This window comes from Conger conger, chromosome 13 (genome assembly GCF_963514075.1).
Source record: "Conger conger chromosome 13, fConCon1.1, whole genome shotgun sequence".
Taxonomy (NCBI): Eukaryota; Metazoa; Chordata; class Actinopteri; order Anguilliformes; family Congridae; genus Conger; species Conger conger.
In genome coordinates, this window is record NC_083772.1 from 8,468,948 (window position 1) to 8,486,110 (window position 17,163).

Below are 17,163 nucleotides of genomic sequence, written 5' to 3' on the forward strand. Positions count from 1 at the left end.
ACTCAATAAAAACAATGTAGAACGATGCTTAGCAGACAGGCTGTCCATTAAAACAAATGTGAACATGGGTAGAGCTTTGCGTCTGCAATTGGTAGAAAGGATATATCTCTCCCGTTATTTCCGAATCAATCTGAATAGAAACGCATGTACGCAAATTGTAGCCTAATCTTATAAACACTGATTCTACAGAGAATAGTTTTGTTATAAATTTTTTAATCCATTGCCTCACCTCATTCAACCTGTTACAAGTCTTCCCGGTGCACTGGCTGCCTGTGTCGCCGCTCTCTTCCTCAGAGTGACATCAGTCACGTCCATTTACAACCTGACAAACGCATTCCACCGTAAATATCATCCAATCGGCTGTAAAAGAGGGCGTGATTTCCTTACTCTGGGCTTGCAAGTGCCTGAAGTTTATAACTCGGCGCTGCAGCTCCAGAAGAATGCAGTGTTTTGATACGAATGCGCGTGTGGGATTTTTAAACTCTAAGTCTACGTTCTTCTAACTTTGAACCGTCGTAATATTTGGATTTTGGATTTTATTTGCAAAGAAGAGGACAAGTGGTGGCATTTGGCGACTGATGGCTAGAAACATGTTCTCGCAGCGGAGGACTGCATCAGCCACTGTGGGGTTTTGCAGACTTCTGCTATTTGCATTGACTCTGACAGGTAACGCATCCGCGCAAGTTTTTGACAGTTTGGGATTATTTTACGCCCTGAGACCGGAGCTATCAGAGGATGCCATTCTTGTCGCTAATAATGGAATACGTGTGCCGTTTGGGAGACCCGTTTTCATTGATCCCATCAATGATTTAGTCATACAAGTTCAGCCTGGAGACAGATGCAGCATAACTGTTTTGGATAATGATCCTTTATCACAGAGACCCGGACAGCTTTTCCCAAAGAAGTTTTCGTGTGAATTTGGTCCCAATGACGTGAAATACACGCATTTTGGCTCGAGGAGCCCCTCAAAGGACCGCGTGAGGCTGCAGCTCAGGTATGACACTCAAACTGACACCATTATAATACCGTTTATGATGGAAGTTGAGGTCGTTTTTACTCAGTTGGAGGTGTTAACCAGAAACATGCCTCTGACAGTTGAAAAACTGCTTGGCACAAGTAATCCAATTGACAAAAGAATTTTGGAGTTTACTTTTGATAGAAACTCGCAGCAGTGCAAGGTATCATCCTTAGCTAGTAGCAGCACGTTGCCCAGATACGGAAAACTTACTGACGAAGCCAAACTGGGGAAAATGGTGGACTGTGATGAATTTCTGAAGCTAAATATACGCTATCAGCATACATTCACCCACAGGTCTCCAAACAGAGATTACATTCCCATGTTTGTAGAATTACAGGACAAGGAAGGGAATTTGCTCAAGCAGGAGTTTTTCCAAATTATGGTGCGCATAAAAGAGGGAGAGGAAAATAATGCCCCCAAACCTAGTTTTGTAGCAATGATGATGATGGAGGTTGATCAGTTTGTCATGACTGCTATAACCTCAGATATGCTTGCTGCAGAGGACATAGAATCCAACCCCGATGATTTGATATTTAACATCACCTCCCCTCTCTCCTTTGAGGAAGGCTACATTGTGAGCACTGATGATAGGAATCTGCCAATCACGTCCTTTTATCAAGGAGACCTGAAGGATCTAAAAATAGCCTACAAGCCTCCATCTGTCGACTCAGAGGCGGAGAGAATTTTTCAGATCGAGTTCGAGGTGGTGGACACGGAGGGGGCCGTCTCGGACCCCTTCGCGTTCATGATCGTGGTGAAGCCCATGAACACGCTGGCCCCCGTGGTCACCAGGAACACGGGGCAGCTCCTGTACGAGGGCCAGTCCCGGCCGCTGTCCAGCTCGCACAACCTGGAGATCAGCGACGAGGACAATCTGCCCGACGTCAGGGTCACCGTCATCAACGGGCTGCGGCACGGCGAGCTCACCGTCCTCGGGGCGAGGAGGAAGTTCTTCACCCCGGCGGACCTCGACGCCGGCGCCGTCATCTACCAGCACGACGGCAGCGACACCTACAGCGATAACATCATCTTCCGCATGACGGACGGCAAGAACGAGGTGGAGTTCCTGTTTCCCCTCACCGTGGTGCCCATGGACGACGAGCCGCCCATTATAAACGCCAACACCGGACTGGTGCTGTTCAAGAACCAGATGGTGCCCATTTCCCCGCTCATGCTCAGCGCGGCCGACATCGACTCGGAGGACTCGACCGTTAAGTTCACGATCGAGTCTCCGTTCTCTGCGATCGGAGAAGTGCTGCTGCGCCAGTCTGAAGCGCCGGAAGATCCGTCAACCTGGAAATTCAGTGCGACGGATGAGGTGTATGAAAAAGTTGTAACGGAGTGGTTACAGCAGGACGTCACGGACGGGAAACTCTTCTACAGGCACACCGGTCCTCACAGCACAGACACGGTGATGGACCAGTTTGTGTTCCGCGTGCAAGATGACAACGATCCCCCCAACCAATCAGGGGAGAGTGCTTTCATCATCAAGGTTCTTCCCATTGACGACATCCCGCCCGCACTCTTTCTGGGAACCACCATGCAAATGACCGTACATGAGTACCAGTTGACCCACTTCCGGAAAAAATTCCTCCGATACACTGACCTGGATTCAGAGGACAGAGATCTGAAATACACCATCATCCAGCCGCCAACAGACACCGATCAGAACAGCCCTATAATACTTGGATCTATCGTTTTAACAGAAAGCCCGACAACTGTGATCACTGAATTTACTCAGGCGCAAATAAATCACCACAAAATAGCATACAAACCCCCTGACCTGGAGCTGGGAATCACCGCCCACGTGGTGCAGTTTCGCTACACCGTTGAAGACACTGCTGGAAACGGTGTGGAGGGAGATTTCTCCATATTCCTTCAACCCGTTGACAACACGCCTCCTCAGATAACCAACAGTGGCTTCACGATCCTCGAGCGGGGCACCCATATTATTACGAGTGCCGAGCTGGACACCACAGATGCCGACACTGACAGTAAGCAGATATCGTTCACGCTCACCCAGCCTCCACTTCACGGCTATGTCCAATACTCATTCACTGAAATGACCAAAGGGGACTCCTTCAACCTCAATGACATTTCCAGTGGCAAAATCTCTTATATTCACAATGGGGATGAGTCCACCACCGACACATTTCAGTTGGACATCAGCGACGGCATCCACATCGTCACGATCATCGTTAAGATAAACGTGAAGCCTGTCGACGATGAACCCCCTACGATTAATCTCCCGGTGGGCACAATCGGCTCATACCTTGATGTTTTGGAGAACGGAGCCACCGAGATCACAAGTGACGTGATTCAGGGACGGGATGAGGACACGGACGACCTTAGGCTGACCTTTATCGTGGAAGACCCTCCAGTGTTTGGGGAAATCCTTGTCAATGGTGTTCCCTCACAGACGTTCACCCAGGCGGACATCATCAATGGAGTGGTGGTTTATGCCCACACCAGCGGAGAAATCGGCTTCACCACAAAAGAGGATTTTTTCAATCTGACCCTCACAGACATGTCGGATGAATGGACTGTTGGGGGCAACAAAGTGAAAGGGGTCAGAGTGCAGGTCACCATTCTCCCATTGGACAGCCAGGCACCAGAGGTCACGGTGGGCAGGCAGTTCAGTGTCGTAGAAGGGGAGAAGAATATCATTGAGATCCAGCATATAAACGCCGAAGACATTGACACACCAAAAGATGACCTCCTGTGCACCATCATTGTCCAGCCCTCCTCTGGCTACTTAGAGAACATTTCTCCAGCCCCTGGTTCAGAGAAATCCAGGTCAGGGACTGCTATTAGTGCTTTCACCATTAAGGACATAAGACAAAGTCACATATATTATGTGCAAAGCATTCACAAAGGTGTGGAGCCTGTGGAGGACAGGTTCACCTTCCGGTGCTCCGACGGCATTAACTTTTCAGAGAGGCATTTCTTCCCCATAGTTATAATTCCCTCCACTGATGAAAAACCGGAGATCTACATGAGGGAGTTTGTGGTGATGGAAGGCATGAACATTGTCATTGACACACCTATTCTGAACGGGGCAGATGCGGACGTCCCGGCAGATGAACTGACGTTCATTATCACCAAACCGCCAAAACACGGATTTATCCTCAACCAGCTCGCCACCGGCACAGTACCAGTAACCAACTTCACACTTGACCAGATTAAAGAGGCCTCGAGTATTGTTTATGAGCATGATAACACAGAGACTACAGAAGACAGCTTTGATGTAATTCTCACTGATGGTAAATTCACGGTGCAAAAAAATATTATTGTCATGATCATTCCTGTAGATGATGAGACACCCAGAATGGCAATTAACGATGGTCTAGAAATTGAGATTGGTGATACAAAAGTAATTAACAATAAAATTTTGAAAGCAACTGATCTTGACTCTGAAGATAGCACTCTGACATACATAATCCGTTATGGGCCTGGGCAAGGCTTCTTACAGAGGAAAACCCCTTATGGATTATATGAAAACATTACAGTTGGCATGAAATTTACACAGAGCGAGGTGGACCAGGACCTAATTGTCTACATACACAATGGACAGGAGGGCATACGTGACCTCATTAAATTTGATGTCACCGATGGCCTTAACCCACTCATTGACAGGTACTTCTACATCACTGTCGGCAGTATTGACATGGTGTTTCCAGACGTAGTTAGCAAAGGTGTTTCTCTGAAGGAGGGCGGGAGGGTGACGCTCACCACTGACTTACTGAGCACCAGTGACCTCAACAGCCCAGATGAAAACCTGGTCTTCACTATCACCAGGGCGCCGGTGCGAGGGCATTTGGAGTGCACGGACACGCCCGGCATGCCTATTTCCTCCTTCACTCAGCTCCAGCTAGCCGGTAACAAAATCTACTACATCCACACGTCGGACGACGAGGTGAAGATGGACAGTTTTGAGTTTGAGGTGACTGATGGCTACAACCCGGTCTTCCGCACCTTCCGCGTGTCCATCACAGATGTTGACAACAAGAAACCGGTCTTGACGGTCCATGGGCTTTTGGTGAACGAGGGCGAGAACAAGCTGATCACCCCCTTCGAGCTGACGGTGGAGGACCGGGACACCGCTGACCGGTTGCTCAAGTTCACCGTGACCCAGGTGCCCGTCCACGGCAGGCTGCTTTTCAACAACACCCATCCCGTCACCTCCTTCACCAAGCAAGACCTCAATGAGAACATGATCAGCTACAAGCACGACGGCACCGAGTCGTCCGGAGACAGTTTCTCTTTCACCGTCACCGACGGCACCCACACCGACTTTTACGTGTTCCCCGACACCGTGTTCGAGACCCGCAAGCCGCAGATGATGAAGATCGCCATCGTGTCCGTGGACAACGGGATCCCGCAGATCGTGGTCAACAAGGGCGGCCCGACCCTGAGGACGCTCACGACTGGTCACCTGGGGTTCATGATCACAAGCAAGGCCCTGAAAGCGGAAGATCGAGACAGCACCCCGTCTTCTGTGACATTCAAGATTACAGTTGGGGCAGAGCATGGCTACATCATCAACCTGGGGAAGGGCAATGCCACCATCACTACGTTCACACAAGGTAAATGAGAAACACTTTCTCACTACTTTTCCAATTATTCCATGCATAATGAATTTATATCTGTGTAATTACCGAGCTGAGAAGCACTCGCGTCCATGCCTTTCATGTGCTCTCCACTTCTCTCAACAGTGAATAGCTGTACATCTTAACTCTCGCCTCAAACAATCCTTGAACTATGTTCAGTTTTGAATTGCAGTACTTTAACTTCAGAGAAAAGAGGCAGGTGGCTTGTCATTGCATGTTAGCCAAAACGCTGCATTACTGGAGAGACATCGGTGGAGACACAGAGGTTATGATTTTACTTAACCCATCCGGCTTTCTTTAATAAGTTATTGAAGCTCGGCTTCGTAAGAGCGTTTTCCAGATTTACCATTAACACAGGTGTCAGAAAGGTAACAACAGGTTTCTGAAGGAAGTCTCAGGTATCTTCGGGGGTTCACGGGGGCAAACAAGCACATTCCAGCGCACTGTCTGCTTCCCAAAGGTATTACAGCACTAACGTCTCCGAATGTGCCTGGGTAGACTCCCTGACCAACTGAATTTAACATACCTCATATATTCCACACAGACAGAGCTTTTTAGTGATATTTAATAAAAGAGGAATATTGCTGCGGCCATTTTTTTTGGAGGGGGCTGTGAGGGGGTAATAGGGATGAATAATGGAGGTGAATGGGGGAGCCTGTCTCAGGGTGTGAAACACATGTCAGCTGTGTTTAGGGTGACAGACAGTATCAGAGCGTAGGACACAATGTGAAGGACTACAAATAAGGGAAAAAACAGAGGGGGGTGGGGGGGTTGTGGGGGTAGCTTGGCAAACGGTTTCCATCAGAGCAACCAGTGGGTGCAGAAAAAAGCTCTGATCAATCAGATTTATTTACGGATTCAATTCTCTGCACAGCTTCCCAATGGGCACTTGCTAAATATTTGAAGAAGACCTCACTCTGGAGAGTGGGGGGGGGGGGGGTCAGTAGTATCTAAAGCTGCTCTTTGCGTGCCTCCAAAATTGATGCTTTACATTTTTATGAGTCTGCTTCTTTGAGGGGAAATGTTTTCACATCAAATATTGAAGATGGCAGGGTCGATAAACTTCACACCACTCTTATTCACGAGGGAATTGAGAATCCATACGGGGATTCCAGCTTAGAAGTTGACAGATGTTGTTGCTGCTCCTTGAAGCTTGGCTTTTTCTAGGATGTTTTTTCTTCCCTTTTTCCCTCTCCCCTGTCATTAAAGAGTCACCTGCTGTTCTTAAGTTTTACTGACTCTTCCTTTTACAATTTGCTGAAAGTGCAAATTAATTGAATGGTTTCCCTGCCCTTTAATTTACCGTTTCACTTGAGTCATTTTATACACTTTTCCACTGCATGTTTGGGCACTAGGGAGTTCTGTTACGCAGAGGATTACATCAATACATAATATCAAACAAGTGTAAAATATATAATATATAGATTATAATATATATAGAATATAATTCACAAATTGTGACTCCCAATCTTGCAGAAATAATGAAGCCTTTTTGGAAAACTGAAAATATCCAGGCTACTCTGACAATTACATCTCCCAAAATAAATTTGCCGAAATGCATTTGCCAGATATAATGCCCTCATTTTCTCTTAAAATGAACTAAATATGGAGATGAATGCACTTCTGTTTCATTAGCTGACGTCGATGACATGAAAATCTGCTACGTGCTGAGGGCTGGAGACAACGCCACAAATGACATCTTCTACTTTTCCATCGAAGACAGCGGTAAGACACAGTTTTGGCATGCTTTACTTATGGCAGTTTCAAAATGGTGCAATTTTTATAGCAACTAAACATTATATATATATAAAATTATATATATATATAAAATTATATATATATTATAAAAATATACAACAAGTGTTCATAAACATAAATCAAGGTCAAGTTCATGTTTATGGCAGCATGGATGGTGCAGTGGGTAGAACTGCCGCCTCAGAGCAAGGAGGTCCTGGGTTCGAATCCCTGTCGGCCGGGGCCTCTCTGTGCGGAGTTTGCATGTTCTCCCCGTGTCTGCGTGGGTTTCCTCCGTGTACTCCGGTTTCCTCCCACAGTCCAAAGACATGCAGGTTAGGCTGATTGGAGAGTCTAAATTGCCCATAGGTATGAGTGTGTGAGTGAATGGTGTGTGTGCCCTGCGATGGACTGGCGACCTGTCCAGGGTGTATTCCTGCCTTTCGCCCAATGTATGCTGGGATAGGCTCCAGCCCCCCTGCGACCCTGTTCAGGATAAATGGGTTAGGATAATGAATGAAAGTTCATGTTTATGATTACAGAGCCCAGTGTCTCAGGAGGCAGTGGATGGCATAGCATTCTTCGCTTTGGACTATTATTATTTTAATGATGTTGCCTCTATGCTTGCTGGTCTATGATTTTTGATAGCCTGGTTTGGCACCATTGCACATATTAATCAGGCGATCGCACTTACATTTCTCCTGTATTCTGAGTCATGGTGGATAAAAGGTAATGCGCAGTAATGTAATGCAGGGTTGAGAAATCTGTGGAAAAGAAAGCAGACTGATGGCAGAAGTCATATCTTGAAGTCTGCCCTGTGAAAGGCTTCCATTAAGGCCCTTTTGTAAACAAGGGTGAGAAATCATGGTAATTTTGACTTTGCTTTCTCAACCACCGTTCTTTAGCCAAAGAGGCTTTTTGTTCGTAGTGGATGGATAAAAGGTGCAAATAAAGGCATTGCAGAGATGGCTGCGTGTGATAATGAAAGAGGGGGAGGCGCGCAGGATAAGATTGAGAAGAGATCACCTTGAAGTTGCGCCGGGGAAACGTTGCGATCCGGGTTAGCTTCAGGCGTGGAGGAGAGCTCTTCTATCACACAGGAATCTTGCCTGCTCTTGCTTGTTCTGACAGGATTTCTGTAAGGTCAGCACACCCTGACAGAGGCATTTTAATGCTGTGACTGCAGTGGTGTGTAAGACTACGTGTAATGTGGTCTCTTAAAAAAAGCTTTTAGCACATAAAGTTCAAACCATTTCATCTTTTGTGCAGAGAGCCTGTGAGAGAGAGTAAGGAAGTGTGTGTGTTTACGTACATATGAATACATGCTGTGTGTGTGTGTGTGTGTGTATGTGCATGTGCCTTTGTGTGTGTGTGTGTGTATGTGCATGTGCCTTTGTGTGTGTGTGTGTGTGTGTGTGTGTGTGCATGTGCCTTTGTGTGTGTGTGTGTGTGTGTGTGTGTGTGTATGTGCATGTGCCTTTGTGTGTGTGTGTGTGTGTGTGTGTGTGAGAGAGAAGGAATCATTGAGGACCCTTTGCCCGGGCACACTGACAGCACATTTCATAAAGCAAATAAATAATAATAGTATTCACTGTTATACTGCACTTTGTTATAAATCATACTTCCATGTTATTCCTTCCTAAAAATATTGCTCAAGCAAAAGAATAGACTTAATGGCTGGACCCTTCTACAGACCATCACCTGTGTGCGTGCGTGTGCCCCCGCCCCAGGAAAATGGCATTCTGTTTAAAAATGAATTGTCCAGTGAAGCTTTCTGTGAAGGGTTATGTGTAAACTGGGGGGGGGGGGGGGCATTAGTGCCAGAACCCCCCCTCCCCCTCATCCGGCCGTGTTCTCCCCTTCGCTCACCGGATCTGAAGGCCCATCATTTCCCAGTGCGCTCGCCCCGTTCTGCTCTTTTTCCACACGCAGGTCACTTCAATTTAAAGAAATAAATAAAAAAGGCTCTCTAACTCTTAGGTATGCAAGTGGGAATGTTCGGCCTGCCCCCCCACCACCCCCTCCCTCTCTCCCTCCCTCCCCCCTTCCCTCCCTCCTACCTTTGTGGGATATTTTTTTTTTGTGTTTGTGCGGTTTCTGTGATTTGCTGGTGCTGACGTTGACGGTGGCATTTGCGTTAAGAGAGGGTCCGGACGACGCTGGGCTTTCTCGGGCTTTTCCGCCGCGCTGAAGAAACACAAAAGGCTCTCCCGACTTAGGTCTTCATTTTTTTCAACCGCCCCGTGGAGTCGTGCTCGGAAAAAACCCCCCCCCCCTCTAATCACGCCCCTCCTCTTCCAGTACCGCTGTACCGTGCCGCACCGCAGACCCAGGGCTGTAATTTAAAGGTTAACAACAACCTGTTGCGCATAAAGGCTAGAGAAGTGGAGCTAATTAGGGGGGCTTCTGAGAGGCGGTGGGTTATTGCTCCTTTGGTGTGCGTGAAGACACCCGATCCGAGACGGCGGTGGAAAGTGTGAAACCCGTTTGCGGGCCTTCTGCAAGCCGCTTCGTTCAGCTTCCTCATTCGTCTTCTGTGCTATTCTTATTGTCTGCGATATTGTCTGCGGCCTCGCGGTTTTTGTCTCACGTTTGTTGACCTCATTCTCGATAGCATTGTTCGCCCGTATTGTAAATCAGTGCGGATTAGCGCATCTGCTAACTTAGATGTACTGTAAGAACGTAGAGATATGCTGTAGATGGTTTTCGTGGAGCGGTTTGAAATCCCCAGGGTGTTGGAGAATAGGAGGGTGCAGGGGGACACCAGCGAGCATCAGTGGGCTTCATGATTAACTAGGAGGAGGGGGCAGATAAATATTACATTTCTGACACATATTTCGCTACCGTGTTTCTTCAGCGGATTGCTTCAGTAACTTGTCAGACGTAAGGAGAAAATGTAAACTGCACTATGCCGCTGGAGAAGCGGTGTGTGGTTGTGTGGAATCTGTGTAAAGTCAGGGTAAAGCCTCTAAATTCCTAACATGGAGAGACTGTGCAGCTCAACTCTTTTCAACATATTAAAGGAGTAAGCGAGGCGGGATCCTAGTGAGATCCCCCCACAGCATTGTGTGTGGAGTGGTTACAGAGCTAGTCTTCTAACTTAAGAGGTTGCCGGTTCTAATCCCTGGAGTTACATGGCTGTTAGTACAGTAGAGCAATGTACTGAATGGCGTGTCTGAATATCCAGCTTTGTGAATGGATAATATTGTTAAAAAAAACATATAGCATTGTGTCAGGCAAATGAATACTATATAACATAAACTATAGATGATCTTAGATGATCATCACTGAAGCAGGGAACACATGGGTGCAAAGGCGGCACTGCAGTTGTATACACGCGCGTGTGTGTGTGTGGTTGGGTTGTTTTTTGTCGAAGTCACATCCCCCCCGTGTCTGAGTGTCGACATGAAGCACGCTCAGTCCTTTGTTCCTCAAAACCTCCATCTTCAAAAACGCTCGGTTCTTACAGGACGGGCGCGTGCGGTCTGCTGCCGTCGCCTCAAACACCCTCCCAGGGGGTCTGCCTCCTCACACCCCGCCAGGCTTCCCCAAATCCCACAGGCGGCCAGGTAGCTCTGGAGCATGGCGCAGAGGAGGAAACTGTCGTTACTGTGGTGCAGCTCCAGTATGCACGTGTAGGCAGTGAGTTTGGGGATTTCTGTTCCACTGAAGCTCAGAATAAGCAATGCAGAGATGCCCAGAAAGTACGCTTTAAAGTCGCTGCTTGTGGGAATATTTAAATGCTTAGATTTTTGTTAATTTTTGTGACTGAGATTGAGAAAGTATTTGCAGCTATGCATGCATGTGTTCGTGTATGCGTGTGTGCATGTACATTTGTATGTGTGAGTGTGTGTGCGCGTGTGTGTGTTTGCAGGTGTTAGTGTATGCATGGGTGTGTGCCTGTTAACGCATGTGTGTATGTGTGTTAGTACGTGTGTCTGTGTGTGGTTGAATGTGTTTGAGTGTGTGTGTGTGTGTTTGTTAGCATGTGTGTTTGTTTTTGTTTGCATGTGTGTGTTTTTTTCATGTGTGCACATTTGTTCACGTCTTTGTGTATTTGTGTGTGTGTTTGCATGTGTACATATTTATTTGTGTGTGTTTACATGTGTATGTGTGTATTTATTTGGGTGTGTATGTGTGTTTGTTTGTGTGTCTGTGTTTACGTGGTTATTTGTGTGTGTGTTTATGTGTGTTTACTTGTGTGTGTATGTGTGTTTATTTGTGTGTGTGTGTTTACGTGTGTATGTGTGTGTTTATTTGTGTGTCTGTGTTTACGTGGTTATTTGTGTGTGTGTTTATGTGTGTTTACTTGTGTGTGTATGTGTGTGTTTATTTGTGTATGTGTGTGTTTATTTGTGTGTTCACGTGTGTATGTGTGTGTGTATTCACGTGTGTATGTGTGTGTTTATGTGTGTGTGTGTGTGTGTGTGTGTGTATGTGTGTGTTTACGTGTGTGTGTGTGTGGGCAGGCACACTAGCACACTGATGGCTGAGCATGCCACTTTACTCTCAGAGATGCTCTCTGCTCATTCTAATAAGTTCTCATACCTTTTGTCTGGTTCTGGTCGAAAATCATTTGAGAATCTTTAATTAGACATGCAGTGCCCATTTGATTAAGTAAATATTCATTTTCCATGTTATTCCTGTGCTGACATAATGGATGTATTCCATTTGGAAAAAGGCGAATGTTAAGAACTGTAATTGTAAATGATGCTAAACCAAGAAAGAGATTTAACGACTATAGCCTTGCACAGACTATCACCAAATCAGACCCGTATTCACTGCCTGCAGTCAGTACAGAGTATTATGACAGGTGTTTGCTGTAAGCTTGTCATCCCGACGTGATGAAATGCCCTTATTTAACGAGGATCTCACGATCCTCTGCTCACGGTTGTTCTTATCTGTTTGGCATTAAGCCGCGAGCTTGTTCACAGTGACAAATCCGGAGGGTTTCCGCAAGGGCATTTTCTTAATAAAACTGATAAATTACTACTTTATAGACGAGGTCGGCCGCAAGATTACCCAGAGGTGTACGTCTGTGGGAGCTGTTGTCGGATTGTTGGAATGTTCCAGCGTTTTCTCTCACCACTCACAGCCTTTCCCCTCCTCAGGGCTATGCCCCATTGGCACGGCTTCACTCGCTAATCTAGCCGTGACCTCTGACCTGGCCCCCCCCCCCCCGCCTTCACCTCAGGCCTGGGTGATCGGCAAAACGGCTTTGATTTCCCCGGCTGCCGACCTTGAAGGGCGCTAAATTACCCCTCCATTTCAGTTAAGGCGAGGGATTGAAATCGCCCTCCATGTTATCGGTGTCTGGCCGGCGGGCCCTGAATGTCTGGCATTGCCTAGTCCCCAAAAAGCTTGACAAATGACACCATGGATAAGGTCCTTTGTGTAGACTGTAATAAAATGTGGCTTACTGAGGATTACTGACACAAAGAGAATATGTGGACCTTGTAAATGTAAATATCGGTGGAGTCATCGGTCCCCGAAATAAGAAATATCTCACACATGCAGTATCATTTTTATTGTGATGTGCATTACGGTATGCCACTCGCCGTATAAGTCTTATGGGCTTAATTTGTTTTCATTTTCCCTCAGAGAAGGATAAACTCCTTAATCCAAATGAGCGTGGTTTGTTGTATTATTTGTTTTTGCCTTTTGGGAGGTTACATGAACAGTCACACAGCAAACCCTTTCCTCGCGTCTCAGATGGAAGAAACACAATCTGGGGGGGGCGGGGGTAGTTTGAGAGGGGGCGGGGGTAGTTTGAGAGGGGGTGGTTTGGGAGGGGGTGGGGGGTGTTTGGGAGGAGGGGGTGGGGGGTCTTTGGGAGGGGGGGGGGCAAATTCAGGAACGATGAGGGCACAGGGGTCACTGGCTGAGAGGCATGTTCGTCAGTCCATTCATCAGGCACGTCAGGGTTTTGAAAGCCGGAGAGCCGTGCTCAGTGCTGCTGTTTTGGGTTTGGGGTTGTCAGCCGCTCACCTGCATAGCCCAGAGCGCACGGACAGCCTCCCTGTCTGCAGCAGTGCTGAGGGAGAGCCGGAGGTTGAAGGAGCCTCTTATCACATCGACTCGGCTGATTGTTGTATTATGATGGCCTTTTTTTAACTCCCCCCCCCCCCCCCCCCCCCCCCCCCTCCCGTTAACCTCATCTCCATTCAGGTGAGCTTACCTGAGCACACACGAGGCCAGGAATTCCCTGGCCGAGGCCTGTCTCCTTCTTCCTGCAGCCCCCTTAATCCGCCCAGTCAGTCAACGTCTGGGCCGTCTCCCACTGACAGACACCCAAACCTGCCTTTTGTCTTTACCCCCCTGGGCTCCGGCTGCAGATCCCGGGCCTGACTGACAGGCAGGAACGTCCTCCCTTTCATCCCCCTGCGTTCAGTCTGAAAACGATGAAGAAAAACAACCTCTGCAACTGCAAACAGTCACGGCCGTGGGCGGCCAGCCTCTAGTTATAGTGAGGCTGACAAATGAGCAGTTTGGTTTGCTTTTCCAAGCTTTTTGGGGGTTTGTGGGAGCAGGGAAGGGAAACCGATCCAGCCCAGGATCTGGAACACCCAGGTGTGCTGGCCTCAGCCCGGAGGCAGGCGAATCGTGGAGGTGTGGGATGTTCCCCTGTCCTGTTGCTGGTGTGTAGTGTGAACCACCAAACCTGGATGCGTTACTTAACTGTACATCATCAGAGGGGGTAAGATCCGGTCATTGCCATAGATTTCCCTGTAGGGCCACAAAATCATGAGGTCAGGAAATTCAGTTACCATGGATCATTGTCCACGGGATTCTGCATGGAGATCACTGATGGAGATCATTATCACTGGGGATCTCTTAAGCTATCTGTTGTGATCACTGTTGATCCCAGACCAACATGCACTCAGGATGGGTGTCACTTATTAGGTATGTATTAGACTTCAAGGTCCACTTAGAGGTTTGACGCATTGTATGTGCAGAGATGTTCTTCTGCATACCACTGTTGTAATGTATGGTTATTCGCTTTACTATTAGATTGGTGTCAGTTTTGACCAATGTAGCCCTTCCTTAACAACGCATTTTTGCCTGCAGAACTGCTGCTTACTGGATTTCTTTTGTTTTTCGCACCATTCTTTTCAAACTCTAGTGACTGTTGTGTGCAGAAATCCAAGCAATTTCTGAGATACTCAATCCACCCTGCCTGGCACCAACAATCATTCCATGGTCAAAGTCAACTAGATCGCATTTCTTCCCCATTCTGACATTTGGTCTGAATAACAGCTGAACCTAGAGTCTAGATAATCGATTGGATATCTGCGGACATCCGAAGATCACATCATTAATTGTGATCACTGGAAATCTCTGAGGATCATTGGAGATCGCTGATGATTACTGGAGATCAGTGGGGATCATTGGTTAAATTCGTATTGAAAAAGCAGTAAAACCATCAAAAAAAAATCATCAGTAAAATCATTCCCCCTTCTTTCTTCACCAGAAGCTCAGGGTGATGGGATTTCCCCAATTTCGTTTGGTGGCAGAGGTTGTGGAAAAATGTGTTGGCATGCATGGACGCTGGAAACAGCTCCTGCAGGACAGGGCAAGATCCTCATGCACGAGGCAGCCGGGCATCTCAACACCTTTTTAAAGTGTTAAGCGTTGTGTGGAGAGAATAATTACTATCTTTCCCCCCCAAAGTAAGGGATGTGCGATGTTTAGTCTGTTCCGTGCCACGCAGCCGTAGCCGTTCCGTTCAAGGTGGTGCCGTCAGGGAGAGTCGTGGCACAGTTATTTCAGGGACACCTCAAGGAGGGCCGGGAACGCCGTCAAATTGCCTCCTTCGCTTCCGCTCGCCTCGCTACTAATAAACCATCTGGAGGGCTGGGTGGTGATTTTGTTGCCGGAGACACGTTTTCGTATCGCGCTCTGGGGACTGCTGCGAAGCCTCCAAGGGCTAGAACATCTGTTTCGGGGCCAGTGGGAGAAAAAAAGGAGGGATCGCTGTGGGATTGACTTAAGTTTGCATCAAACGCCCGGTTTTTTACGCGTTGGAATGCACTGTGTGATTCATCAACCACGTCTCTACTCTCCTCTTCTTTTAGGTTCTTTCTTTGAGGCGGCATAATTAATGTTGAAAGCAGTCACCTTTGAGGTAGAGAAAAAATGGTGCCTTGGTGCCAACGCTGTTCCAGTGTGCAGCGACGTCTGCAAGGAACATGCGTACCCGCGCTCGTGAAGTCTTCACACCTAACAATGCTCTATATATAGGCTAATTTACTGGAGGATTTGGACGTTTGTTCCGACCTTCTATTCGTCCCGCCCTATAGAGATTTATTTCCTGTCATCCTGTCGTGGAGCGCCTGAAAACCAGGTAGTAATTTAGAGATTATCTCAGTATGAAGCTGGCGGGCTCTGCCTTGTACCGGTGCGGTGGCATACATGCTTTGTGCGAGGAACACGCCGTCCTGACAAACCTGAGGCCTTTCTGTGTGCCGTGTGTGGCTGCCGCTCCCCCTCGTCTCCCATGATGCCGTTCTCGCTGTGCAAAGTGGGGCCCTTTGGCACTGCCAGGGGTGTGTCCGTTGCCGTTCTGGTGCTTCGCTAGGAGCTCCGTCGCTGTCTTCCTGCCTCTGCCCGTTTGCCGTCCGAGCGGCTCGGCTTCTCCCTCTGATCGCCGGGCCGGTCAAGTGCCCCTCTGCTTTTAGGCGGTCACATTTGTTAAACATTGGGGGCATTTAACTGTTGAGACTGTAAACATAACTCAGGGAAGTGGGCTGGAGGACTGATTAACGGTGGGGAGTACAAAGGGAGGAGAGCTGGCCTGGGTCCAGGCGAGGGTGCTTCTGCGTGGGGGGGGGGAGGGCAGGGTTGGCTTGTTTCCGTCAGCTCTCTCGTTCTTCAGGGCAGCCTCCTTTCTCTCTCGCTTCCCGTCTCCGGAGAGACGGGGTCTCTGTCGAGACGGGGAGTCGGCGTAAACCCACAGAGCTGCAGATGTTTGTTCCCGCCGCAATGGTCGGTGAGGTCCCATTTTACAGTGCCATTTGAGGAGGGGGTGAGAGAAGGGAGTGGGGCACCGAAGCCCGAAAGAAGCCCCCGACTTTGAGAGGGCAGGCAGACTATATGAAACAAAATGGGCCCCGGAGGAGGGAAACCTGTCCCCCAGTCCCAGAGAGAGGTGGCTAATCCAGGCCCTGGCTTCTCCAGGCCTCTGGACACCACCACTGTGTGATCCAGACACTCATAGTGCTCACTGAGCCAGTGAATACCGGTGGCCCGTTTGAAAAGGCACTGGGAGCTGTGGGAAAGTAACCTGTCTGCATGTGTGTGCGTGTGTGTGTGTGTGTGTGTGTGAGTGTGTGTGTGTGTGTGTGTGTGTGTATCGCAGCCCTTCAACTATGTCAGGAGTTCCCCAGAACACAATATGGCTTTTGTACATTTAAGAGCTTAAATACAAAGCTCTTTACGGTGTTATAGAAGTGAGATATTTCTCACAAAAGAGTTTTCTTTACCCTCTAACACATTCTTGAAGTGTGAAGTCCAACAAGCATTTCATTTGGCTTGATAATATGCAGTTTGAACTACATGTTGTGGAATTTCTATGACTAGTCTTAAATTAATAGGCGTTTTATGTTAACTGGGGTGAAATATAGGTCATGTACAGTAAGACAGTGTTTTGCAGAGTGGTAATTCCACTTTCATTTTACCGACATTTCTGCATCTGGCACAAGAGAAAACTGATTCCTGTCCCCACAGGTAACGGCAATCTGCCTGGGTGTACCCCTGAAAGCAGGCCTGCCAGGATGAGCAGGGCAGCCCCATACTCCTACA

General features: G+C 47.9%; 1 protein-coding gene across 1 annotated transcript in view; it reads left to right on the forward strand.

Moving 5' to 3' along the window:
- The first annotated feature begins 590 nt into the window (after window positions 1-590).
- LOC133108294 (FRAS1-related extracellular matrix protein 2-like) overlaps window positions 591-17,163 on the forward strand; it is an 85,900-nt gene continuing 69,327 nt past the window's right edge. Inside the window, exons 1-2 of the mRNA XM_061217765.1 lie at window positions 591-5,604; window positions 7,264-7,353. Coding sequence (XP_061073749.1) covers window positions 591-5,604; window positions 7,264-7,353 — 5,104 coding nt within the window. The remainder of the gene's footprint in view (window positions 5,605-7,263; window positions 7,354-17,163) is intronic.